This window comes from Oreochromis aureus, linkage group 14 (genome assembly GCF_013358895.1).
Source record: "Oreochromis aureus strain Israel breed Guangdong linkage group 14, ZZ_aureus, whole genome shotgun sequence".
In the NCBI taxonomy this organism is placed as follows: domain Eukaryota; kingdom Metazoa; phylum Chordata; class Actinopteri; order Cichliformes; family Cichlidae; genus Oreochromis; species Oreochromis aureus.
Genome location: NC_052955.1, coordinates 4054425 through 4080182, shown reverse-complemented (window position 1 = coordinate 4080182; position 25758 = coordinate 4054425). Strand labels below are relative to the sequence as shown.

The 25758-nt window shown below is 42.0% G+C and overlaps 1 protein-coding gene across 3 annotated transcripts in view; it reads right to left on the bottom strand.

Moving 5' to 3' along the window:
- The window catches only part of LOC116321823, a 42406-nt gene extending 17136 nt beyond the window's left edge, over positions 1–25270 (bottom strand). For 2 of the 3 annotated variants that reach the window (XM_031741778.2, XM_039598341.1), the window contains exons 1-8: positions 24872–25270; positions 23475–23621; positions 22839–22945; positions 19700–19824; positions 15558–15774; positions 3736–3851; positions 2928–3039; positions 2045–2246 (exon numbers count right to left, since the gene is read on the bottom strand). In XM_031741778.2, the coding sequence (XP_031597638.2) occupies positions 2045–2246; positions 2928–3039; positions 3736–3851; positions 15558–15774; positions 19700–19824; positions 22839–22945; positions 23475–23578 (983 nt within the window). In that variant the 5' untranslated portion in view covers positions 23579–23621; positions 24872–25270. The remainder of the gene's footprint in view (positions 1–2044; positions 2247–2927; positions 3040–3735; positions 3852–15557; positions 15775–19699; positions 19825–22838; positions 22946–23474; positions 23622–24871) is intronic. The other variant, XM_039598342.1, reaches the window with a different exon arrangement.
- Between the last annotated feature and the right edge of the window lie 488 nt (positions 25271–25758).

Below are 25758 nucleotides of genomic sequence, written 5' to 3'. Positions count from 1 at the left end.
CTGACAACATCGAGAAGCCCTACCTGGAGGAGATTATGAACCTGGAGAACTGGTGTCAGGAGAACAACCTCCTAAACGCCAGCAAGACTAAGGAGCTGATTGTGGACTTCACTACAAAGCAGGCGAGGAATTACAAGCCCCCGATCATCAGTGGCGCGCCAGTGGAGAGAGTGGACAGCTTCCCATACCTGGGTGTCCACATCACTCAGGACATGTCATGGTAATGTCACATCAACACCCTGGTGAAGAAAGAAGATACAGAGACTTCCATCTGCAGCTGAGGGTGCTTAAGAACTTCTACTCCTGCACCATTGAGAGCATCCTGACGGGAAACATCTGCACCTGGTATGGGAACAGCACCAAGTAGGACAGACGAGATCATCAAAGAGTGGTGCCCTCAGCCGAACACATCATATGCTCTGAGCTTCCGGACCTGCTGTCCATCTACACTAAGCGTGTAAAACCAAAGCCAGGAAGATTATGATGGACCTCTCCCATCCCAACAATGGACTCTTCTCACTGTTGAGGTCTGGGAAGCGCTTCTGCTCCCTTAAGGCCAAAACAGAGAGAATGAGGAGGAGCTTCTTCCCCCAGGCTATTCAGGCCCTGAACTAGGGGTAGTCTGGACTCTCATACATCACTCATATATCACATCACCACACGCACTCTGTTTATTTGCACACTTCTTATAATTTATTTCTTAAATTGTTTATTCGCACATTCTACTTTTTTAATCTTATAATTTACCTTAGTTAGTCTTTACTTCTTAGCTTAATTTCTTAATTTATTCTTAACATCTGTTAGAGGTTTTTTTTAAAAAAAAAATTATGGAACTCTTATTACCTTTTTCTTTGTAAATTTTTCTAACTGTATTTTTTTTACTGTAAACTTCTAAAATGTAAAATGTGTAAATTTTGTAAATTTTATAAATTTCTTTACTGTAGTTTAATGGTCGGGCATTGCACAGCAATAAGCATTTCAGTACATGGCGTACTGTGTATAATTGTGTGTGTGACAAATAAAATTTGAATTTGTAGAACCAGTTCTGACACAGTGGAGATATCCCTCTCGTATGACAGCCGATGATGACTGATGAAAGAATCACCATCGAGGCAAAGCTTAATGAGGGATGAATAGTCAGTCCCACTGCCAGGTTTCAGTGAGAACTAAAAAAATTCAGCTCTTTGGAGAGTATAAAATCACTAAGAGATATCTTTTATTACTCACTGATCAGGCATTAAACACTGCCAAGTCCAAATATTAGCAGCAATGGGCCAAGTTAGAGGACATAAAAACTGAAAGTTTGAGCCATGACCCTCACATATCCCACTAATGTATTCAAGGCCAAACAACCAGAGCCTGGATGCACCCTTCTGAGGTAAGGCCTGCATATCCAAGTGGAGATGTGGAAGAAAAATTCCACAGAAACGCTTGATGTTGCTTACCAGCCAGTTCAAACAGTCTTAAGTTTCACCTGAACACCTTGTCTTCTCCTTCATGACATCTGTGGTCTGCGTGTATCCAGTTGACAATAAACTAATGCAGCTAAGACATCACTCATAACGAGCAAAAAGAGCAGACCAGAGATACAAAAGCACTACAGCACTGCAGAACAAACTGCAGTCACTAACGCTGGGGTTTCCAAAACAAGGACCATCATACCAGAAGTCCTAGACTAGGCCAATGTCGTAAAACCATACCGAGCTAGAAAAACACAATGCTACCAGTCACTAATTGGACTCCCGAGTCCTGGACCTCAAGATCATTGAAGCACTGTGGGATCATCTTTACAGAGAACAGAATGAAAGGCAGAAAACATCCAAATTAGAGCTTTGGAATATCTTTCAAGAAGCCTGAAGAATTATTCATTGAGACTACTTAAAAAAAAGATAAATATTGACTTTCAACCTCACTAAAATTATACAAGCTTTTCTAGTTATGTCTTATATTTTGTATTTACATGTATGTTTGCAGCATATGTTTTAGTATGTCACTGCACATATTTTCCATCTTCAAAATAAAACATGAAAATACACACACATACCTGGTGACAGTCTGGGGCAGTATGAGCTCATCTATATCATGTAGAGCCACATATCTGGACTGGTACATGTATCTGTAAAGGCAGTCATTGAGAGCAGGAATCTGACCAAAGTAGTGGAGTTCACCGGGACCATGTTCAGGCAGCCAGCTACGAGACACGTTCACATATCTGGACAGAGACCAAGGAATCACCTCCACTAAACCTGAGAAAAAACATTGGAAGCAGTTGAATGTCAGTAATTAAAGCTGCACATTACAATTACTGCAACTCTGACCTCAAACTGAAATCAGTGAACCGATGAAACACATTCTGGATCTTTATGGTGAAGCAGACGCATGAAAACCAAACATGACCTGGTTTCTTTTGTCTCAGTTAAGAGGAAGAGAGTAACATAAGCAGCAACAGTGACATGACTGAAAAACATCCTTATTAAAACAATTTCTGATCTTTTGGCTTCACTTAAAAATGGACTGGAACATAATCGAAGAATGAATGCTATTTTTCATAAAGGTTTTCGTTATTAGAACTGAACTGCAGGCCTAAATGAAAGGCTCTGTTGTACATAAATCCACAGAGAAGTATCAGTTCTTTTAAGTACTTGGTTTTGCTCAGTCTTAATAAGTGCCGATTTCTTTCAAAACGTTCAGAGAAACACATTACACACAAATATAAATTCAGTTTATAAGCATTTACCATTGAAGATTTCCTGTGAGAACTCATGAAGTCTTAATACTGAAGCCACAAAATAGCTCCGTGTGACCTGGTCTCTGTACTACATAGCAAATTCAAAAGACACAGGATAATAACTTTTTCTTGTCTAGACTCACTTGCACGAGGTCATAAGGAAAGACACACTCAAACATAAAATGATACCATACTTCACCTTTGTGTGTGTAGTAGTCCAGTATTCGTTGTGTTTCAGGACTGCAGCTGGTCTTATAGACAACCACTCTGTTCACTCCCAGTAACTGCAGCATCTCAAAACTCTGTACCAGCTACAATCCAACACAGATATTTACATTAAATTTAGATTAGATTAGATGAAACTTTATTTATCCCTTGGGTGGGTTCCTCTGGGAAATTCTGTTTTCAGTAGCACAGCACCAACAGAAGTTGCAGAAAGTAAGCAGAAATATACCATATATACACATATATAAATACAGAGACACATATAAATACAGAGTATACAACAGGGATAAATAAGAATAAATAGGAATAAGAATACCAGGGAATTGCACATTTCAACTATTGCGAGTCTATTGCACCGTTGGACATTTTTTAAAAAAAGAATAAAAAGAAAAGAAAAAATAGAGAAATATTGCACAGTGAAAAAGGCACTACAGATTAGTTGTTCCCGCCCTCCTTTGTCCCCCTGTTTCCCCTCCATCTCCCCTCCAGCGAGGAGTTAAACAGTTTGCTGGCGTGTGGGACAAAGGAGTTTTTAAGTCTGTTGGTCCTTGACTTTGGGAGAAAGTCAAGGAACAGACTCCTCTGGTTGTTTATGGCCCACAAGCTTCAGAAAACTGTAAGTATTAATATGCAAGGCAGGCAAAAAAGTCTTGTTTCTGTAAGGAATACTGGGAAAAATATAAATTTTCTGGTTTTATTTCTTCCTGTCTTAGTCTGCATACTTTAGAGAACGAGTTTCAAATATCTGTCTTCTGAAAGCAAGAAAGCAAATGTGACTGTACCTGCAACACGTTGGTAAAATCAAACATGGTGGAGATGCAGACGGTGAAGTCGTAAGGAAAAGATTCTGTCTTCTCCTGCTGGTTCTTCACCTCTAAAAACTCTTGGTTGGGATCATCTTAAGAGACCACACAAACATACACTTTTACCATCTTACTTTTGTAACTGAACTCAATTAGTAATGTCTCAGTCATCCAGGTCATTGTAGTCTAAGGAGCTTGGAAAGAAAAGTGTCTGGACTTCTTTGAGTTGTGAGATTATTCTGTTATCATATGTTACCTTATATCTGTAATCAAAGTAGTTGAATTAATATACTGCTGTAGAGCATATTATACCCCTTAATATAGAGTGTGTGATCAGTATGTAGTTTTAGTTTGCATTATACTTCTGACTTAAAAGAGTGTGAAAATCATTAGATCTATTGGATTGACCTGTATTACTCGACACTGTTGAATGTGTTACACTGTTTCTTGACATTTCATACTGCTGAACCATGAAGAGAATGTTGGGTGCAGAGGACCTTGTGCCGATAATAGAAGAGACGACCACATTCCATACCCCCACCTTTACAGAGAGCAGAAAAACAAGGAGCCGAGGTCATAACTTAGGCGCCGTAAGAGAGAAAGAATGTGAATGTTTAGGCTTTTACGACTAGGTGGGGGCCACTAGAGGCTATAAGAAGCTGAGTAACCCGTCACCATTTTGAGATTTGCTGTGACCCTCTGCATGCAGGTCTCCCCATCATGATGGTTTATGCTCATAAAGTGTTGAATTGTATGGAATAAATAATTGTTGATTGAGCATTTATACACCGAGTATTGTCCTTCCTTCAGCCCAAAGATTAAAAGAATTGGGAGATTTTAACAACTTGGTGCCTGGTGACCCGGATCTTTGGTGTGCTGAGGAGGTGCAGATTTGGCCTGTGGTGAGATCGTGGGGCGAGGCGAACAGAGGGCCGGCCTAAACAGAAAGGTAAGCACAGCCTGTTGTATTATAAATACCAAATGTGCATATTGGGCTTTCCAAATTAATCTGTTCGCTGAGTTACACGTATTTTCACAGTAAATTTGTCGGTGTCTGGTTTTTGGCGCAAGATACTAACAACATAAGTTGAGGCTGAATTCCAGTGTGTCAGATAAACTGCTTCTACCAAGATACTAATAATACACTACGTTGAGCTTAGTTGCAGCCCACTTTACCTTCCACATTTAACTTTGTCTAAGACTGGCTTCTGTAGCAATAATACATTAGAATCTTTTGGAGATGCGGCCATAAGTCCAGTACATTGAATAGAGGTTTTGAAGTTGGTTTATGGTGTCGGTTGAGCCCTCGTTGATGCGGCCATAAAATTAGTATAGAATTAAGGTAAAGCAGATACTGGTTTGTGGTGCGGTTGAGCGCCAGTAACGCGTTCCGTAGGTTTTGGTTTATGATGCGGCCGTGTTCTGGTGATGCGGCCACAAGTGCAGCATGAGTGGTAGCTGGTTTGAGCACATTGAATAGAGGCTTGATGGTGGTTTATGGTGCGGTTGTGCCTCGAGGGATGCGGTCATAAAATTAATAAGTAAAATTTTTACTTGGTATGAAATAAATGTAAAGCAGACGCTGGTTTATGGTGCGGTTTTGAGCCTCGGGGACGTGTGCATCACTTCTGTTTTACGATGCGATTTTGCCCCGTTGTGGCGGCCATAAGCGCAGTGAAAGGGGTACCTGGTGTATGGTGCGGTTGTGCTTCGGAATAGTTCTAACAGTTGAGCTCAGAGGTTTCTGTGCAAGCTTCCGCTGGTGAAAGGCGCTTTCTGTGTGTCTTACTGCTGGTGAAACGCACGGTGTGTGTGTTTCTGTGTGTGAGGCGCGCTCTGGATGTGTTTCTGTGTGTGAAGCATGAACACAGTGACAGTGACGGTTGATGTGTGAATAGGAGGACATTAGTGCGAAGAAAATGCTTTAAGATCAAAGGTTGACGCCTAGTGGACCTGTGGAAATTAAGTTTGTTCAAGGTGTGGCAACCCCCCTGTCTGTGGACGCACAGGCCGGTCCAGCGTCGTCTGGGTGCCGAGGTGGCGACTTGGGAACTGAGGACTCCCGCATAGCTACAGAATAACACTGGAACGGCCGTGTAATCATGGGTTTACATTTATTCTGGAATAGAACAAGAAAATGCTTTGACATCTAAGGTTGAGTTCTATATTAGTAAAAGAAAAAGGTTGAATTCCTCGATTCAGTGGTTGAAATTGTTGTGTGCCTGTCCCCTGACGAGTGTGAAATTAAATAAAGAGGGAATTTGGAGCCACATAGAGATAGACAGGCATAATTGGGTGTATTACTCTGTGGTGTAATAAAAAATAATAAAAAAAGGAGAGAGAGAGAGTAAGAGGTGCGTAGTGGAGAATTATTGAGAAGCAGAGAGAGGAATGTGTTGGGAGACTGGCGTGCAGTTTGCGCTGTCAAGGTGGGCGTGTTGCCTGCTTATCTGTTTAACAATGATGACAATGATATTAAATAAATCTCTTAGTGTGTTAATACAGGAAGTTACGGACCTGGACCAACTGCCCCCACAAGCACAGCGGCCGAAGCAAAATGATAGTAATGGGAACCACACCCAGCACGAATCAGCAGCTGTGGAAAAGACAGCAGCGAGGAGAGAATTAGAGGAGAAACTAAATCTGTAAGAGTACACAAAATTGGGTTGAAATTTGGGGCCAACAGACTTGTGGAGGTTGGGAAGGCGTCCGGAGCATCACAACAAAAGGTGAAACAAAAACACACACAAGCAGAGAAATGTGAGAGAAAGGCTCCTTTTAAGGTAACACCTAGTTTGAGAAAAAGTTAAAATTAACCTGCCTACAAATGCACACACATGCAATGAAAAAACAGCTTACACTCATGAACATGTGAAGATTTTCCAGCAAGGTTAAAGCAGCAAAAATTAACATACACCTGTTTTTTTTTTTTTTTTTTTTAATGATGAAGTTTATCCATTACTAACAAATAAACCCTCTGGGTTGCAGGACAACAATTTAGCTTCAAAGAAAAAAGAAAATAAAGAGACTGGTATGACCTGTTATGTGATGGCTGTGTGTTGGCAGGAGAAGGACCCAAAGTGCAGACTCCAGAGACAGAAAGTAACTCAAAACAGCTTTAATGCTGAACCCAAAAGTGTAACAAAACTAAGAATACAAAATACACTTACGTAGACAAAACACACAGCAAGTTAAGGGTAGAACGCAACAGAGAGCACAGGAAAACACAGGGCTTAAATACACAGAGGGAGCAATCAGGGAATGGGCAACAGGAGGGAAACACAGCTGGGGCAAATCAGGACTAACGAGACAAGGAGAGCAAAACCAGATACACTAACATGAGACATGGACTTTCAAAGTAAAACAGGAAACATAACACAGACTCACAGGCAGGCATTATAACAAAGGGAACAAAGATGTGGGACCAGGGCAGACACAGACACTGACTGGACGTGGGGATACAGCAAACAGGGGAGACAGCAACTCAGAATCACAGACAGAAAACCAGAACACTAAACTCTAACAGAACCCACCCAGAGAACCTAAACTAAGAATAATCCAAAAACCCAAAAAGCAAAACTAAAATATAATGAAATAACAAACTCAAAGAACCAAAACACAAACCACTGGGTCGATGACCCAGGGATCCTAACAGTACCCCCCCCTTAAGGGCTGGCTTCCAGACAGCCCAAACCAGAACACCAAAAACGAAAAACAACCCAACCAGGGCGGGCGGCGGGGGAAACAGGATGGAGGGACCGAAACAAAAACACAAGGAGCCAGAAACCAAAGCACAGGGAACAAAGTCCAAAACAGAACAAAACAACAGCACTGAGGCCCAGGAACAGTCCAAAAGAAAAACAAAAGGGCCCACCAAAAGGCGCGGAGGCCCAGGCAACAGTCTCGAAAAGATTCAGGGGGCTGCCCCGGAGGTCGACAGCACAACAGTCCAAATCCAGGTGGTTCAGGGGGCCGGCCCGGAGGGCGACGGCCCAAGAGTCCAGAAAAAAGTACAGGAGGCCGGCCGGGCGGGAGGCACCGGCGGCGACGGAGCAGGTCAGGAGGCCGTCCACGACGGCGAGGACGTCTAGTCATTGGCCTGGAAAGCGGCCAGACAGGACGTGCAGGGCGAGCAGGGCGTGCAGGGCGGACAGGACGTGCAGGGCGGACAGGACGTGCAGGGCGGACAGGACGGGCAGGGCGGACAGGACGGGCAGGGCGAGGACGTGCAATCAGAGGCCTGGAAGGAGGCCGGCACTGTCGAGGCGCAGGCGCGGGAGCCGGAGATGGTGGCGCTGCAGGCGACGCTGAAGCCTCGGAGGCCGGACCAGGCGACGCTGAAGCCTCGGAGGCCGGACCAGGCGACGCTGAAGCCTCGGAGGCCGGACCAGGCGACGCTGAAGCCTCGGAGGCCGGACCAGGCGACGCTGAAGCCTCGGAGGCCGGACGGGGCGAAGGTGGCGCTGCAGGCAACGGTGTGGGAGCCGGAGATGGTGGCGCTGCAGGCGACACTGAAGCTGGACCCGGCGACGGCGGAGCTGAAGCTGCTGCTGCTGGCGGCGTGGATGAAGCTGCCACAGGCGGGGATGCTGCAAGCAACGATGCGGGCGCTGCAGGCGGCAACGTAGGTGGTGGCTGAACGGTCTCCCTGGAACCGTCAATAGAGATGAGGATGTGTTGGCTGGGACCTCCAAGACCCCCAGCCGACGAGGCAGGAGGCTGAATGGGCTCCTCGGGCCCCCCAGCCGACGAGGCAGGAGGCTGGACGGGCTCCTCGGGCCCCCCAGCCGACGAGGCAGGAGGCTGGACGGGCCTCGGGCCCCCAGCTGACGAGGCAGGAGGCTGGGACGGGCCTCGGGCCTCCAGCTGACGAGGCAGGAGGCTGGACGGGCTCCTCGGGCCCTCCAGCGGGAACAGACGGCTGGACGGGCTCCCCGGACCCTCCAGCGGAGGCAGAAGGCTGGACGGGCCCCTCGGACCCTCCAGCGGAGGCAGAAGGCTGGTGCGGTTCTCCAGAACCCCCAGCGGGAACAGAAGGCTGGACGGGCCCCTCGGACCCTCCAGGCGAGACAGACGGCTGGAGCGGTTCCTCGGACCCCCCAGCGGGAACAACAGATGAAGGCCGGACGGGCCCCTCGGACCCTCCATCAGAAACAGGTAGCTGGACAGGTGACGAAGGAGAGGAGTGGCGGTGGCGAGGGCGCCGTTTCCTTCGGGATGAGGGAACCGGAACTGGTGGAGAAACAGACACCACCACCTCATCCTCTGACCACATAGCTGTCAGGAAAGAGGCTGGTGAACGGACAGGCGAACAAGGTCCCAGCTGGCATGTGGAAGGAGAGGAAGCCCGTGGCAGCGTAGAGGCAGGTGGGGAGTGAGTGTCTGGCTGAGGCAGCGATGGAGGAGATTTAGTGAGTGAGAGAGCAAGCTCACTAGCCTTGACTTGCTCTCTCCAGGCAGTAATGGTGCGATCCAACTTAGTGTCTTTGGCAAACTGACAAAGCTGAGGGTTATGCCGAATGATGGCATCCACTGCACTTAACCCGACTGCCATAGTCCGTAAATCCTGTGACTGGGCAATGCGGTCAAGCAGGCTCACCATTCGCTCCATCTCAGCGTTGTCCTCTGAGGAAAAAGAGTCTGCGGGGTCCATTTTCTGGTCGCGTTCTTCTGTTATGTTACGGCTGTGTGCAGACAGGAAGAGGGACCCAAAGTGCAGACTCCAGAGACAGAAAGTAACTCAAAACAGCTTTAATGCTGAACCCAAAAGTGTAACAAAACTAAGAATACAAAATACTAGTGATGGGTCCAGCAACAGTGACGCACCGGCGCATGTATCAAGCTCACAGAGTGAAGCCTGTATCGGTGCGTGCGTCGCTTTAAGAAAAAGTCACGTGATCGATACAACTGCTGTATCGCTCATTGCCAACGCACCAAACTGTCTTTAAAAGGTACCGCGTCCGCATCTGTCAACGGAATGAGTCGCCACCAAAAAAAACACAAAATTAATCTCGCAAAGACAAAAAAAAACAAAAAAACACACATCTCTCTATAACAAAATGGAGCCCGAAAGAAAAAGAAATGTTTCTGCTGTGTGGGATCATTTTGATCTTTTAACTGCAAATAAGGTCACTGTTTGTCTGTCTTTGTTTCAGTGTAATCTATCAGAATAGGAAAAACAGCAATGTGACTTGCAGTGTAAATTATTTACTTCATTTAATGCAGGTTAAATGTCGCATCTGTTCTGCAGAGCTTTCTTACACAAACAAAAGCACCTCCTCAGTGTTTAGGCATTACAGAGCCAAACATGAAAATGAGGAGACAAACACACCAAGAATGAACACAGGTAGGCCTATATTGACACTGAACAGCTTTATCATCATTTTTTTTTTTTTTTTTATTAATTTGTGTTTTATTATTTTGAAATCAAGCATCTAGGAAGACTGTTCGGGACCAGGCAGTCCTGAATTTTATTATACAGGACTGCCAACCCCTTAGTATTGTGGAGAGTGTCGGAGAGAAACATTCCAAGATCAGAGAATCCTTTAACGTACTGGGGGAAAGGAAGACATCTTATCGGAACCTTTTCCACCTGGCTTTACAGTTTGTGTACCCCAGCTTCATCTGTGCCCTGTGAGCGTGTTTTCCAAAGCTGGGGAAATGATGTCAAAAAAACGCAACAGACTGAATGCAAAAACATTGGATAAACTTATTTTTCTGAATAGAAATTTATAATAAACTCTGAGTCAATTACATTTAAATGGGTAATAATACATTCACAATACTTTCATTTTAATTTTCACTTAATGTCATTCACAATGTATTTTAAAGATGTCCACAATATTTTCAATGTAAAAGATATAAAATGATTCCATGGAAAGTACAATACCTTACAGTGTATACAAGTATGACTAGGTCATTGAATCAGTGTCTGTTGTGAGTCTCAAGTAAGTTGCCTGCAATGATATTCAAGGTCCAGCAGGTGTCAGTACAGAGCAAAACAGCAACACTGTGTCGACACAGTATCGATACAGTTTGGGGAATGTGCTGAAACGCTTCACGAGGCCTCATCTACCCATCACTACAAAATACACTTACGTAGACAAAACACACAGCAAGTTAAGGGTAGAACGCGACAGAGAGCACAGGAAAACACAGGGCTTAAATACACAGAGGGAGCAATCAGGGAATGGGCAACAGGAGGGAAACACAGCTGGGGCAAATCAGGACTAACGAGACAAGGAGAGCAAAACCAGATACACTAACATGAGACATGGACTTTCAAAGTAAAACAGGAAACATAACACAGACTCACAGGCAGGCATTATAACAAAGGGAACAAAGATGTGGGACCAGGGCAGACACAGACACTGACTGGACGTGGGGATACAGCAAACAGGGGAGACAGCAACTCAGAATCACAGACAGAAAACCAGAACACTAAACTCTAACAGAACCCACCCAGAGAACCTAAACTAAGAATAATCCAAAAACCCAAAAAGCAAAACTAAAATATAATGAAATAACAAACTCAAAGAACCAAAACACAAACCACTGGGTCGATGACCCAGGGATCCTAACATGACCAACTAGTGATGAAACAACAAATTTAGTGGTTAAGAGTCAAATTGTGAGATGTTTTCTGCTGATTGAACAACACAAGTGATTACTGACGGAAAGAAAATTTCTCTTTTGTGAGTTTAAACATGATCTTAAGAATTTGAACATGTGCATGTTGTCCTGTCAACTTGGTGGGTTATGAGTTGATTATATCGTGAAAAAAAAAAAAAAGGGGGAGAGAAGGCTGACACAGGGCCTGGCCCGGTGTTTCTCCCCCCTCTTTGTAACACAGCCAAAACAACATCATTTTCCTGTTCGTACACTTTTGTTTGTTTTTGGTTTGTTTTGTTTTTTGTTTTTTCTCTTTATGTTTAATTACAGGCTGCTTTGCCGGCCCTGAAAGCCGAGGCTGACCTGGACTCCTGCTCTCCCTCACGTGACCCTGACCAAATGCTGCAACAGCTGGACCCACAACAACAACCTGAAAATGTCAACAGTGCTGCAGGAATGCGATCTCATGCAGCAGAGACGGAGAGCACTAAACCTAAGGCTCGTTTCACTACACGGGGGAAAATTCCCAGACTCCGTCAGCTGACAGAGCTGTGACGAGACGCCCGCCAAGCCCGAATGAAAAGTGAGGCCAAGCAAAGGAATGCTGACCTTAACAACTCTGCATTAACACTGTGCAGGACAGCGATGGACCAACATGCATGATCGGGCAGCAGAGAAAAGGCGTGACCGAGACCGAAGGACCAACTGAGGTCAAAAGGCACCTCAGAATGGACAAAAACACAGAAGAAGATGCAGGTTTCACCTACGGTGAGCATGGACATTGGAGAAAGGACTGCCCCAATTGGAGTCAGAACCAGGATGGACAGAACTTTGAGCAGCAGCAGCAGCAATGGTCGCAAACAGACTGAAAAGGAGGAGGGCAGGACCCCAGGGCACGCTTCAGGCCGTGGTTTACCCAGAACACCAGAACAGGAAGGTGATGAACACACACACACACACACACACACACACACACACACACACACACACACACACACACACATTGAAACGCTGATTCGCTGAGAAGTGATCCACACACATACACATGCACACGCTTGTGCAATGAAGAGTGATGCACACACACATGCTGATGCAATGAAGAATGCTTTGCTAACAAATGCTTATGCTGATATGCAAAATGCTGCACACAAATATCCCAATACATAATTTTTATGAGGAGCCATTGATTACCATTGATTACTTAAAATGTGTTTTATTTCACCCAGAGGATATTTATGTAGATTTTAGGGGTAAGGTCTGAAACGGTTTTGGTTATGAAAACAATGTCTGTGCGTGATGTCTGTTTATGGCTCAAGGCCTTGACTGAATCCTTTGCTGTGCTTCACACAGCCCTGATGAGGAACAGAGGCACAGAGTGAAAATGATGAACTAATAGTGTAAGTTTTAGGTCGGAGTACCGCATTTTCTGTGATTGACATTTAATTTAAGGAGGAACAAAGGTGCTACGGTACCTGAGGTTCTCATTCCTTCACAATATTGTCCCGGCAGGAAGCAAAACTTTCCTTTACTTTTATCAGTGAGCTTTGGCTTGTGTTCTTTCTCTAAGCGAGAGAGGGATGGTTTTATGCTTGGACATGTCTGCAACGGGCCCTAGTTTGTGTTGTGTTTTAGTATTTTGTTGGTTACGTCTGTTTTCGTTTTTGTTACAGTGCACTGAGATAAGAAAATCGGAGAGGTGTGATCCACCGGTGGTGATATTTTGTGAGTTCACGATTTAACAATCAGCTCTTTAAACCAGGCCTGAAAGATTGAAATTTAAAGCGCTATAAAATATTATTACTGTAAACAGTTGCAGAGTGTGCTTCTCCATGATTGTAATTGGCTTGGGAGAAATTCACTTATATGGGACACTGATTGCGTGGTAAGTCCTGAGTCTAACAGGATTGCAGCGAGTCAATCCACTCCAAAAAAAAAAACCAAGGAATTGTTTTCCTTTTAAAATGATGACGTCATCTTGCTGGTGATGGATGCTCGAATAGGTCGCGCGTGAGACTCTATTATCAGCAATATTCGGTATGAATGTGTGTGAATGAATGCATGTGACTGGACTGTGATGGACGGACTAAAAGTTTTGACTGACTTGATACTGAGACAATGACTGCACCAACTTTAGGATTAGTAAATGCCAACAAACAATTCACCTAGCCGGCAAGAGAAGGGTGGATGCTTCGCTTTGTTTTGTTTTGTTTTTGCAGGAGCAGGAGTATAAGAGAGACCGGAGGAGGAGACGGTAGCTTCACATGAGAGTGTGGAACTGCAGATTTAACCCGTTGGTTGCTAATGCTAATTTTGAGTTCTGAGATATGATGTCACTAACCTTCTCTTTTAATTTTCTAGCTCCGATGGATTGACACATGGGAGTGTGTCAAAAAGGGGGGAGTTGAGTCTGAAAAGCGAACAATGGTTTTATGAACACTTTATGACCTTATTTGTGTGTTTAATAATTTAGGTATGGTAAAACTTAAGCTTATGATATGTTAGACTTAGAAATGGTTCATTAATTTTTGATTTCTCTTACACACACATAGATTATGATTAGAATAAGTTCCTTGGTCAGAGAGTCCTGAACATGATATTTTAAACCAAATTTGCATCACCGGAAGGACAATGGATAACAACATTAGAGTATCAAGGCTAGGGAGAGAGGTGTTTTGGTTTTCACAGATACACAGATCTTTGTTTGGAATCGGGGCAGAATAATCCCCTGACCTGTGCAACGACTAAAGGGTGGTCTAACCCCAGAGGTCGAAGAAAGAAGCTGAGAATCACCCAACTGGAAGATACTGGTAGCTGCAGCAATAAAATAAAGGTTAAAAGCTCCTTAGACAGAGGTTCTAGTCTGAGTACATTTGAAAGGTATAAGGTGGCACCAAAATGGGAGTGGGAAACTGTAGCACCAAAATAAAGCTGTGGGAGAACTGGAGAGTGATGGGAGTGTCGTCTGTACTTGGTTGTTGTAGTCATAGTTTTTCTTGCATTTGAACTGCGCAAACACAGAGGTCATTCTACACATGGTCCACCCATAAAGGGGGACAGAGGGCCTCAGGACCAAGAAGAACTGGACCTTGCAATGATGGAGTGTATGTTATAAGTGATCTCTTTTTTAAGAGATCAAAAGGGGGAATTGTGAGATTATTCGGTTATCATATGTTACCTTATATCTGTAATCAAAGTAGTTGAATTAATATACTGCTGTAGAGCATATTATACCCCTTAATATAGAGTGTGTGATCAGTATGTAGTTTTAGTTTCCATTATACTTCTGATTTAAAAGAGTGTGAAAATCATTAGATCTATTGGATTGACCTGTATTATTCGACACTGTTGAATGTGTTACACTGTTTCTTGACATTTCATACTGCTGAATCATGAAGAGAATGTTGGGTGCAGAAGGCCTTGTGCCGATAATAGAAGAGACGACCCCATTCCATACCCCCACCTTTACAGAGAGCAGAAAAACAAGGAGCCGAGGTCATAACTTAGGCGCCGTAAGAGAGAAAGAATGTGAATGTTTAGGCTTTTACGACTAGGTGGGGGCCACTAGAGGCTATAAGAAGCTGAGTAACCCGTCACCATTTTGAGACTTGCTGTGACCCTCTGCATGCAGGTCTCCCCATCATGATGGTTTATGCTCATAAAGTGTTGAATTGTATGGAATAAATAATTGTTGATTGAGCATTTATACACCGAGTATTGTCCTTCCTTCAGCCCAAAGATTAAAAGAATTGGGAGATTTTAACAGAGTTTAACGCCCACTCACATCCTGGGCCATCTGACCTCAGGAAATCACATGATAGGGTGGGGCCAGGTTTCACAATGAGCTCACCCGAAACCCTGGCTGATTGGGACCCACACCCACTTTCACACCTTGACTCATGTGATTAGGTAGAGGATCATCAGGGGGTCCTTTTGTCCCTCTTTGGGGGGAAACTCCCACTGGGTTTAAATCTGGGACTCCCCACCATTGACCCTTAGAACTGAAGAAGCTTCTCGGATGAGAGGTGAAACGTCTTCAAGAAACTCAAAGAAGTCCAGACGCTTTTCTTTCCAAGCTCCTTAGACTATTTGCTGAGATATTTCAACTCAAAGCAAATGCCCAATTGACACACAGACTGGCATTGCTGTTACCATGCCCCATAGCAAGGTTAAAATTCTGCCATTTACTGTACTTGTAGAGCTGGTATCAGCGGAGGTCACGGCAATAGAAGATGGTGTCTCACAGCCTGAGGGGAGGGGGCACATGATGTCTGCTGTCCCATAGGCAAAACCGAAGTGATCCCTGTGGATGTTGGCCACACCATTAGAGAGGAGTTGCTTGTCCTGGCAACGAAAGAGACAGCGATAGGCCACGTTCTCACTCCGCAGCACCACTGCAATGACACAAACCTGGCACAAGAAAGAGGCAAGAAGGAGCACGATGTTAATGGAAGGTTTAATATACAAGAAATTACAGGACAAGCACGATGATCAAAAAATCAGCAGTTAAAGTCTACAAGAGTATCCTGAAATGCTAAAGATATTTGCAACACTTACAGAAAAATGAGGAGCATCTAATTTTTGTGGTAGTAGTATTTTAATGGAGAGAGACAGAATATCAACCAGAGTTGTATTATTACGTAATGTACACTGAGGGGTAGTTTTCGCGTGATCTGCAGCAGCTTACTGCTAGCAATAGAGATTGTCGTGAAAGAAATAAATGCAATGGGGGAGGAGCTGTGTGTTCCTCCGTTGTTAACAGGGGTGCTGCAGCTTCTTTCAACCAAGCAACTGCATGTGTATGTCTAAATTACTCTAACTGGTGCTTACTTTGCCTGCTTTATCCTCTATTTTCCCCACTAACTCTTTACATTTTTCAACATTTAGCTTCTCCTCAAACCCAAACTCCTTTTTTCCATAAGGGCAAAAGCTCAACTGCTCTTGGGTCTCTATGGTACAATAATTTGACATGACCAGCAGGTTCATCTTAATTTTGCCCTAAGGAAATGTTCAGTGGCAAACTATACATTTAGATTCAACCAAAATGTGGGAGAAAGTACTGTGTTTAGATGATTTGACATAGACCTAACATGTTTGCAGGAAGAGAAATCCTAATATGAGCCATATAATACATCTGTCATGATCCTGGGTCCTTTTGACCCAGCGTTTTATGTTTTCTATTATTGTGATTTTGGTTCTGTTCTTCATCAGTTTAGTGTTTATTCTTTTCTGCCCGTGTATTTCCTGTGTCTAGTCTGCATTTCTTATTCTGTGTCCTTGTATGTGTTTCCTGTTTTACATTGAAGGTCTCTGTCTTATGTCAGTGTGTTCTGTTTACGTTTCCCCTGCCTCGTCAGCTGTTATGTCTCCCAGGTGTGTTTCCCTCCTGTTTCCCATCCCCTGATTACTGGAGTGTGTATTTATAGTGTGTGTTCACCTGTCCTCGTTGCTGGTTCGTCTGTGTTATTTCCCTTCGTCACGCTGTGTTATTTCCCTTCGTCACTCTGTTTATTTTCCTCTGTCTTCCTGGTCATTCTCCCTGCAAGGTACCCTCTTTCATGTTCTGGTTTTGTTGTTTAAGTTTTAGTTTTCCCAATTTAGAGTATTTTCCGTTCTGTTCCTGGCCCCCATTTCGTTCGTGTTGTACTTCACCCTTTTGTTAATAAAGCTCGCTCACTACTACGCAGTCTGCATCTTGGGTCCATTACTAATCCACACACGGCCTGCCTCGGCACCCCGTGACAACATCTGTGTAGGTTCTCAGTGATCCAGGTCATGGTAGTCTAAGGAGCTTTGAAGGAAAGTGTCTGAACTTCTGTAATTGTTTTGTAGATATTTTACCTCTCATAGACTCAACTGTTGTAAAGGAATTTCTTTTACTTATGTATTAATCACATTATTTTATTGTATAATGCCTTGGTGCCACTGGATTTTAACATGTCTGACACCCATACTGTAAGAAGGAAGTTGGGGGGAAGCAGACCACTCCACAGGAAGAGTCTTTTGTCTCTTCGAGGACTCTGGGAGGTAGCAAGTGAGTGTGAACCTTAAGGTGTGAAACAGCTGTGTACTGCCTTTTGTTCCTGGAGAAGGTATTTAACTGAGAGCCATGCTAGGCTCAGTGAGACTCTGCTGACCGTCTGCCCCACGGTCATGTAGGCTCTCCATCAAGCTTGGTTGTCTGTTCTTTGTGTGCTTTGATTAAAGAATGTTAGCTACAGCTCACCACTCATCTGCAGGCTTTATTTAAGTGGAAAACTTCCACAACATTGTACATCTGCAACAAACGATAAAGGCGTCTCTTTGGAGGATGCCAGTGTTCACAGTGTTCACAGACTGTACAATCAGAACTGCTCCCAACAATCATAGATGTTTACCTCTGCGCTGTAACTGCAATAAGTTAATTAACCGATTCGCACTACAACCTGGTTTGCCTCTTATCTGTAGTTATTTATATTTAATTTAATAACTGTACAGTACTCTGTATATAGTAACCATTGTCCTTCATGTAAATATGTAAGAAAAATTGTGTATGTTTCTGTTCTGTGTCCTGTGTACTGTTTGTTTGTATATGTGTCTTTCTGGCTGCTGTTACAACCAAATTTCCCCTTGTGGGACAATTAAAGGATTATTCTGTTCTATTCTATTCTATTCTATTCTATTCTGTTCTATTCTGTTCTCTATTCTATTCACTCAACCGTCACTCGCATCTTGCAGGTGACCTCAGTACTTCGCATTATAGGATGAGGCAGGGTCTCACAGAGGTGATTAATAGTGGGTCAATGACACTTCTAAGCGACAACTAAGGTTTAAGTACTTGTACCTCTACACCTTTTGGTTTTAGAGCAAAAGAAGTCTTTCGGCTGAGAGGTGAAAAATCTTCAAAAAACTTAGTAGTCCAGTTGCTTTCTTTTCAAGTTCCTTAGAGCCAAATAATATTATCCCCACTTTCAAGCAGAGAGATAGAAACAATATGCTCTGGGGCTGTTTTTCTTAAGTACGGGATGACTTCACCGCATTGATGAGCCAATGGACAGTGCCATGTACCGTACAATTGGAAGGGAACTTCCTTCCCTCAGCCAGAACAGTGAAGGTAAGGCAACAAAGAAGTGGCTAAAGAGCTTTAATCTCCAGATCTCAATCCTACAGAAAATCTGTGGAGGGAGCTGAAGCTTCAAGTTGCCAAACTGGCCAAATCTTTCTTGAGATTTGTGCAAACCTTGTGACCAAAAACAAGAAATATCTGTGCTTACTAACAAGGTTTTCTCCACTAAGTACTAAGTAATGTGTTATTTGGGGATCAAATACTTATTTTGCTCAATGACATGTCAATTAATTTATCACTTTTATTTATTGTGTTTTCTCTCAATTTTTGGTAGATATTCTGTCGCTCCCCCTTAACACAAAAGTACCATAAAAATAGAGACTGTTCATTTCTTTGTAAAGGGGCAATCTTTCGAATTCAATAATAAAAATATTAATAATGATGAGAATAATAATTTCTCTCATCGTATGTTTACGTAATTATTGATTTGCTGCAGTAAAATCTGAGGTCGTACTAGTGCATTCTCAACATCAGCACCCTCAGCTTTTCGGTTTCTACATAACTCCCCTCTTCCAGCAACACTTTCAGCATATGTATAAAGGAACTTCATCAGGATTAATACTTGCTGGAAAAACTGCTCAAAACATTTGTCATATTAACATACTGATATTTAGCTGATGTGTTTGCAATTAATCTAGTGTTTAGTCATAAACACAAATATAAGACTTCAAATTCTGACTAATGCTCCAGCAGTTTTCCAGGTGTTGGTTCATGATGTACCAGTCCCACCACTTGCACAGAAATCCAGTGTTTACATCAGTTAAAACCCATTTCAAACAAACCCTGTTCCCTCATTTCACTAGATTTCATCAGTGGCTTACCCTCCTCTGAAGTTAACACAGTGATCCTACCTATGATTAATCCTGCCTTTCCAAAGCTGCTCACTTCATTGCCTATGTCCTGTTGTATTATAGCATAACTTCATATTTTTCCCCTTTCTTTTGCTTCCTATGCTCCCCTCTGTCTGTGTCTCAAGAAGAAGTTACAATAAAATTCTCCTTAATATGTATTTGTATAATGTCTACAAGAAAATTCCATTTATATTTGCCACTCAAAATTAATTTATTTAAAAAATATTACTTAGACCATAACACTGTCTTTATTTTCAATTTCTTGTCAAATCCTTGTCTGGCATTGTCAGAATGTTTAGTGACCAAACAGACATGTATTATTGGGACCAATATAGAGGTTTTAATAATGCAACACTACAACCTTTATCTCTTTACTGACCTGTTTTTCGTCTGTGCGGTGTTCCAGATAAGCCGATACCAGCAGTGTCTTTGTGCCTTTAACCTTCATAATGCTCTGGGTGGATTGTTGTCTCTGATGCTCCATTCTGCTTGGCAGTTGCAAAGCTGTAGATATTTAATTCAGTTTTATTTATCTAGTGCTAAATCACTACATCAGGACAGACCAGTTGGGGGTGATGGGAGGTAGACAGGACAAAAGACACACTAAGGAAGAGAGCCAGGGATTAGTAATAAGCAATGAATAAATGCAGAGTGGTTTATAAACATAGTGACTAAAAAGGTGAGTGAAGAATAAACACGCAATGCATCATGGGAGTGTGAATGTGAAACCAAACATTTGGCATTCTCCATAATGATCACCCTAACAACTTAAATTACAGATGTTAAATATTTCACAATGTTAAATATTTCACAGTAAATGTCACAGACCAGCTCAAAGCAAAGCTAAAGACACTTAATTATAATTACACTATAAATCTATAACTTTTGGTAATCATGGTAATGATTATGATAATTTATGTAGTCTTATGTGTATTTCATTTAAGTTCTGTATTCCACTCCAGCTAATTTGTATTTACTGTAGCCTTTATCACAATAGCTTTATTATATTTATTTTATTCGTGTACTGTGGATCTGAAACCTGAATGAGGGACTGTTGGAAATTTGAAGTAGCTATAATCTCGCTCTGCTGCACACCAGTGTCATGCTCTGTATTTAAATTACTGTATAAAAACATCAACCTTATCAAATAAAAGTTAAATAACAAATTAATATACATGTATGTATTAAAAAAAAAAAACTTGTGTAAGAGCTGGCAAATCATTTTTCTTAAATATGTGAGACCTTCATGTGCACCAGTTTTTTTAAAAGACAATGCATTTATATGTTTTTATACAAAGGAATTGGCCATACTTTTATGATTATTATTACTTTTATGATAATATTTCAATAAATCATAAATATCTGGCTCTTTATATAATCCCAGTGTGACCAGTAGTGAAAATTTGTTTGATGCAATGTGGTTTCAGTTAATAAATGCAGATACTGTATTACAAGAACAGAAAAGAAGAAGTAGCTGACCAAACCTAATTTCACCAATTTATTTTTGCCATTCCAAAAAACATCTTAACATTTTTCTTACTGTTTTAGAAAATATTAATTACTCTGAAGCTTCCTTTTCTCCGTTTATTGTCAGCATTCCTACAGGTTCTCTTTTAAATTCTAACTATTGTTACACTTCTTCAGAATCCTTTTTGTTTTCCAGAGATAGTTTTAACCTTCACAGATGCAACATCATCAAGAACCCTCCATAAGGCTGGGACATTTTTACTATTTATCACTGACTGAGGAAACCAAGATTAACCCCAGGTTTCTTTTCAGTGCTGTAACCAGGCTGACCAAAAGCCAGAGCTCTTTTGAAGAAATAATTTCTTTAACTTTAAATTGTAATGACTTTGTGAATTTAATCACAAAGAATTTAACCATTAGAGAAAGTTGTTTTCATAAGAATTTTACCAAAATACACTATATTAACAAAAGTATTCATTCACCCATCCAAATAATTGAATTCCAATCACTTTGTTGTCCACAGGTGTATAAAATCTAGCACCTATGCATGCAGACTGCTTCTGCAAACAATTGTGAAGGAATGGGTTGCTCTCAGGAGCTCAGTGACTTCCAGTGTGGTGGTGCGATAAAATGCCACTAGTGCAATCATGAAATTTCCTCACTACTAAATATTCCACAGTCAGTTAGTGGTTTAAAACAACGGGGGAACAAGAGCAACACAGTCACGTTGTGGGCCATATAAAATCACCTAGTGGGATTAGAGGATGCTGAAGTGCATAGTATGCAGATGTCACAAACTTTCTTCAGAGTCAGTCACTACAGACCTCCAAACTTCATGTGGTCTTCAGATTAGCTCAAAGAAAGTGCGTAGAGATCTTCATGGAATGGGTTTCCATAACCAAGCAACAGCGTCCAAGCCTTACATCACCAAGTGTAATGCAAAATGTTTGATGCTTTTATTATCACAGTTCTTAGTCTGGCAATCCACTGGATAGGTCTGAGATTGGTGTGGAAGAACTTGACAGGTCAGATCTCAACCCAATAGAACATCTTTGGGATTAGTTCGAGCCAGGCCTTCTCGTCCAACATTAGTCCCTGACCTCACAAATGTGATTCTGGAAGAATGGTCAAAAATGCCAATAAACTCATAAGCTTTGTGGAAAACCTTTCCAGAAGTGTTGATGCTGTTATAACTGCAAAGTGTAAAAGGGGGACCCCAGAGAGTTTGCCAGACTTCAGGTCCCCTGGAAAATTTGCTACCTGAAGATGCTACAGAGCGCTTCAACTACGAGATTTTAGTAGATTATCTGCAATATGAGGAAACGCTTCTTATTGCAGATTCATACACTAATTCCCCACAACCCTATACTGATACAATGGCGAGGGTTACAGAGCACTATGGGCAACCTCACCAGCTAGCTCTCAGAAGATTGTGGATCTCATGGAAGCCCCTAACACTGCATGTGGTGACACCGCTATGGTGCGCTACGCAACTCCCCTGCTTAGTGTGGAGAACATGCCAGAGCTTCAGGCATCGAAAGAAGCTTTTTTAACCAATCTTCTCAACACAGAGCGCCTTCTGATGCGGGACCCTCAAAGAGCAGCTGCATAGTTATGCAGTTAAAGTGTCTGAAGAAGAACTGAACAAAGCTGTGGAGTCCTGGTTCATCCCACATCACATGGTGAACCACAATGGGAAGAAGAGAATTGCCTTTAATTGCTCTTTCAGGTAGGAGAAGGGCTAGATCCTCTTCCCTTAATCATGCTACAGTAGGCCTAGGCTGTTAGGGTTTCCCATGATGCACTAGGCACTTCTTCACTCACCAGTTTTCATGATCTGTGTGTTTATAAACCATTTTGCAGTACACCAATATTTATTATTGATCCCTGGCTGTTGGATCTTTTGTCTTTTTTCCCTCCCCTCAGCTGACCATGGCTGCAAAAAATCTTGGCGGCATTTCAAAATTGAAACAGTAAACCCCATTTGAAATAACAATGAAAATGAACTAACAAGTTTAACATTGAGCAGTATTCAGTAAAATTTAGCTTACCAACATGTCCTTGACTACTCTTCTGAGTCACATTTAGTTGATCTAAGATTGGTGAACTTGAGACTCCTCTGTAGTACAGGATCCAGTGGGCGAACGTTTTGTCAGTCCTACAGAGATACACACATACACATACATATATACATATATACATATGTGTGTGTGTGTGTGTGAGAATCAGTAATAATAAACATCACTGAGAAACAGGAAGAGAAACAATCATGGGTTATCAAGCCCTTGCATGAGACATGCCACTGACAGAAAGAAAAGTTTGCTGACATCAGAAAGTGTCATCAGTGGCTACAAAAAGCTTCCTTAAATCCCAGCGCAGAAGTTTTGATAATGGCAGCACAAGAATGGGCCCTAGGCACCAGATTCATAGTCCGTTTTTGAGTCCTAAACTTTGTATCCACCATCATCTCGGGCTCTTGACAGTAGAAACCAGTCAAATCAAAAACAGGTAAGTACTTTAAACTTCACAGGGTTTTAATGTTTTGTGTGCAGCTACACATTTAGGTGACTTTGCTTTTTAATTTCTGCTGTTAACTGTTTTTACAAAACAACAAAAAATGATACAGTAAGAACAGCATACTGCTATAGTTCCTGTTGGGTCCTGTAATTTCAGGTAATTTCACTCACCTGTAGGTCCAAAACAGTAGATAGATGATGATGATGACACAAGTGATGTACATCAACTGTCTAATTTTCAGAACACAAGGCCTCTGATGATTTTGGCCCATCATTTTTCATTTTAGCTCAAATTCGTTTTGGTCCAGGTCGTGAAATCTGGACAAGCAAAAGAGAGTGAACAATTTGTACCTTGTCCTTGAGCAACTGCTTCTTTAATACTTTTGCTCTAACTGTCTGCCTAACTCTTCTGCTGTATGACCTGAGCAGAGGAACAAAAAAAAATATCTTCTTTCAGAATGTGGGTCTCCTGCTCATCTCAGTCAGCTATACCAGCACCTCAAAGTTTAATTCATGTTTTAATCCTTGTTCTGGTCCACATTTAGCTGAACTTCAGAACTGAAACTTATGATAAATAAAACACTAGTTTTATTTTGAGAGTGAAGCAGCTGTGTCATGCTACAGTAATTTCAACCATAGACCGAAGGCTCCTAATATCTTCCATTGTGCTGTGTATATATGTCACTATATGTGTGCATATGTCACATTATTACTTCGTTTTGGTGTATCACACAGCTCTAGCTTAAAGACAGAGCAGAGAATGCTTTAACCTACTATAATAAGGGGGCAAACTCTCAGGCTAGGTTTATATGCATACAAACACAGTTAACAGTAATGGTAGGCAATTACTATAAGTGTTAATGTAGGGTAGCTGTGGCAAAGATTTTCTTTGAATGGTGCTCTAATCATTTTTTTAAGCGCTGTATAAAAACAAAGTACTTTTAAAAAGTCTACAAATGCCCGTGCACTTTCTATAAGTACAGGTGCAGCTACAACTGCCACCAGCGGCTTTATCTCTCAGTTTCTGATAAAGACGAGAAGCCCATAAAACCATAAAGCGACAATTAAAGGAACCGAAAACGGCAAAGATAACTGACCTAAGAACAGAAGGAAAGGCAGTCTTTTGTGCTCTTTAGTTCTCATTAGTTTGTGAGGTTACTCAAAAAGTGTCGTACTGAACTTGTCTAGCATTCAGCAAAAGAATGGATAGCAAAATATGTGCCGGCGTAACTACATCCTCATTCTAACCATACAATGCGTATTTCCGCCCAACCAAAAGCTACTAAAAAACCCCACATCAGTTATTCACTTTCATTATTCACAAGCCCAGTTGTGAACATTATTCACGATCATTTCTTTATTATATTTCATGTATATTTTATTTATTTGATTATTTCAATATGTTCGATTATGTTTTTAAATTAATGATCCTACATTACAATCGTTTAATCGGATTAATCAGGTTAATACATGAATTATTCAAAAGAGTATATTGAACATGCAAATATGGGCAATCATAATAAACAAATGATATTCCTTAATCATTAATGAAATAATGAAGACCTTACCTTTGTAATGGCGATAATTTAAAATCCGATGAAAAAAATCTTCCTGTTGAGCAGGTTAAGCATGAGACATTTATCAGAAGTAAACGGATCACACTCAGATTGCTACAGAGCTGCTGCCGCCGCAGCACATGCGTTTTTTAGGTTTTTTTTCTTAAATGGAAGAAAATTCGCTTCATTATCTTTCCGTTGGGTGCGTGTCCGTTAGCTCGTTATTTTAGTCTGCATACAGGAAGGAAGGAGGAGGGGTGTGACACACGGAGTCTTTTAAGGGTAAAAAGAAATCTCAGAATTCTAGTTGGACTTCTTCTTTTAGCTTTTGTAGTGACAATAGTTTACATCATAGCACAGAGCGAAAAGCTCATCTGCGCCCACCTGATGTGATGTTATGGCGATATTTAGTTTCGTTAGTAGGTGGCAGTGGCGGCTCAGACAAACGGGTGAAAAGTAATGCAGGCCAGTTAGTAAGCTGTCAGTGACACAGAACTGCTGTTGTGCTGTGTTTCAGGTGAGAGCAGTAGGCTGTACGAGCACTACATACATTTATGTAAAGCTGATACTTAGTTAAAGTAACATGTTTAGAGTGTAATTCTTGTTTATAAGGCGTTTAATGTGACCAAATAAGAGAGTTGATTCAGGTTATCTGTGGGTTTGTGATGTTAGTCTCCTGCATTAGACTGCGTAACCGTTTTGTTCCATCAGAAAAATAATAGAAAACAATTAGCTGGTTTCAGTTAAAGTTACAAGAAATGTTTTGGGAAACCAGCCAGTACATCTTATGTTGTGTATTGTTTCCTGGTTTATTGTCTGTCATTTACTGTTTACTAAGGGCTGATTACTAAAGGGCCATTACACGTAATCCCTTACAAAAGTAACACAGGCTACTTATC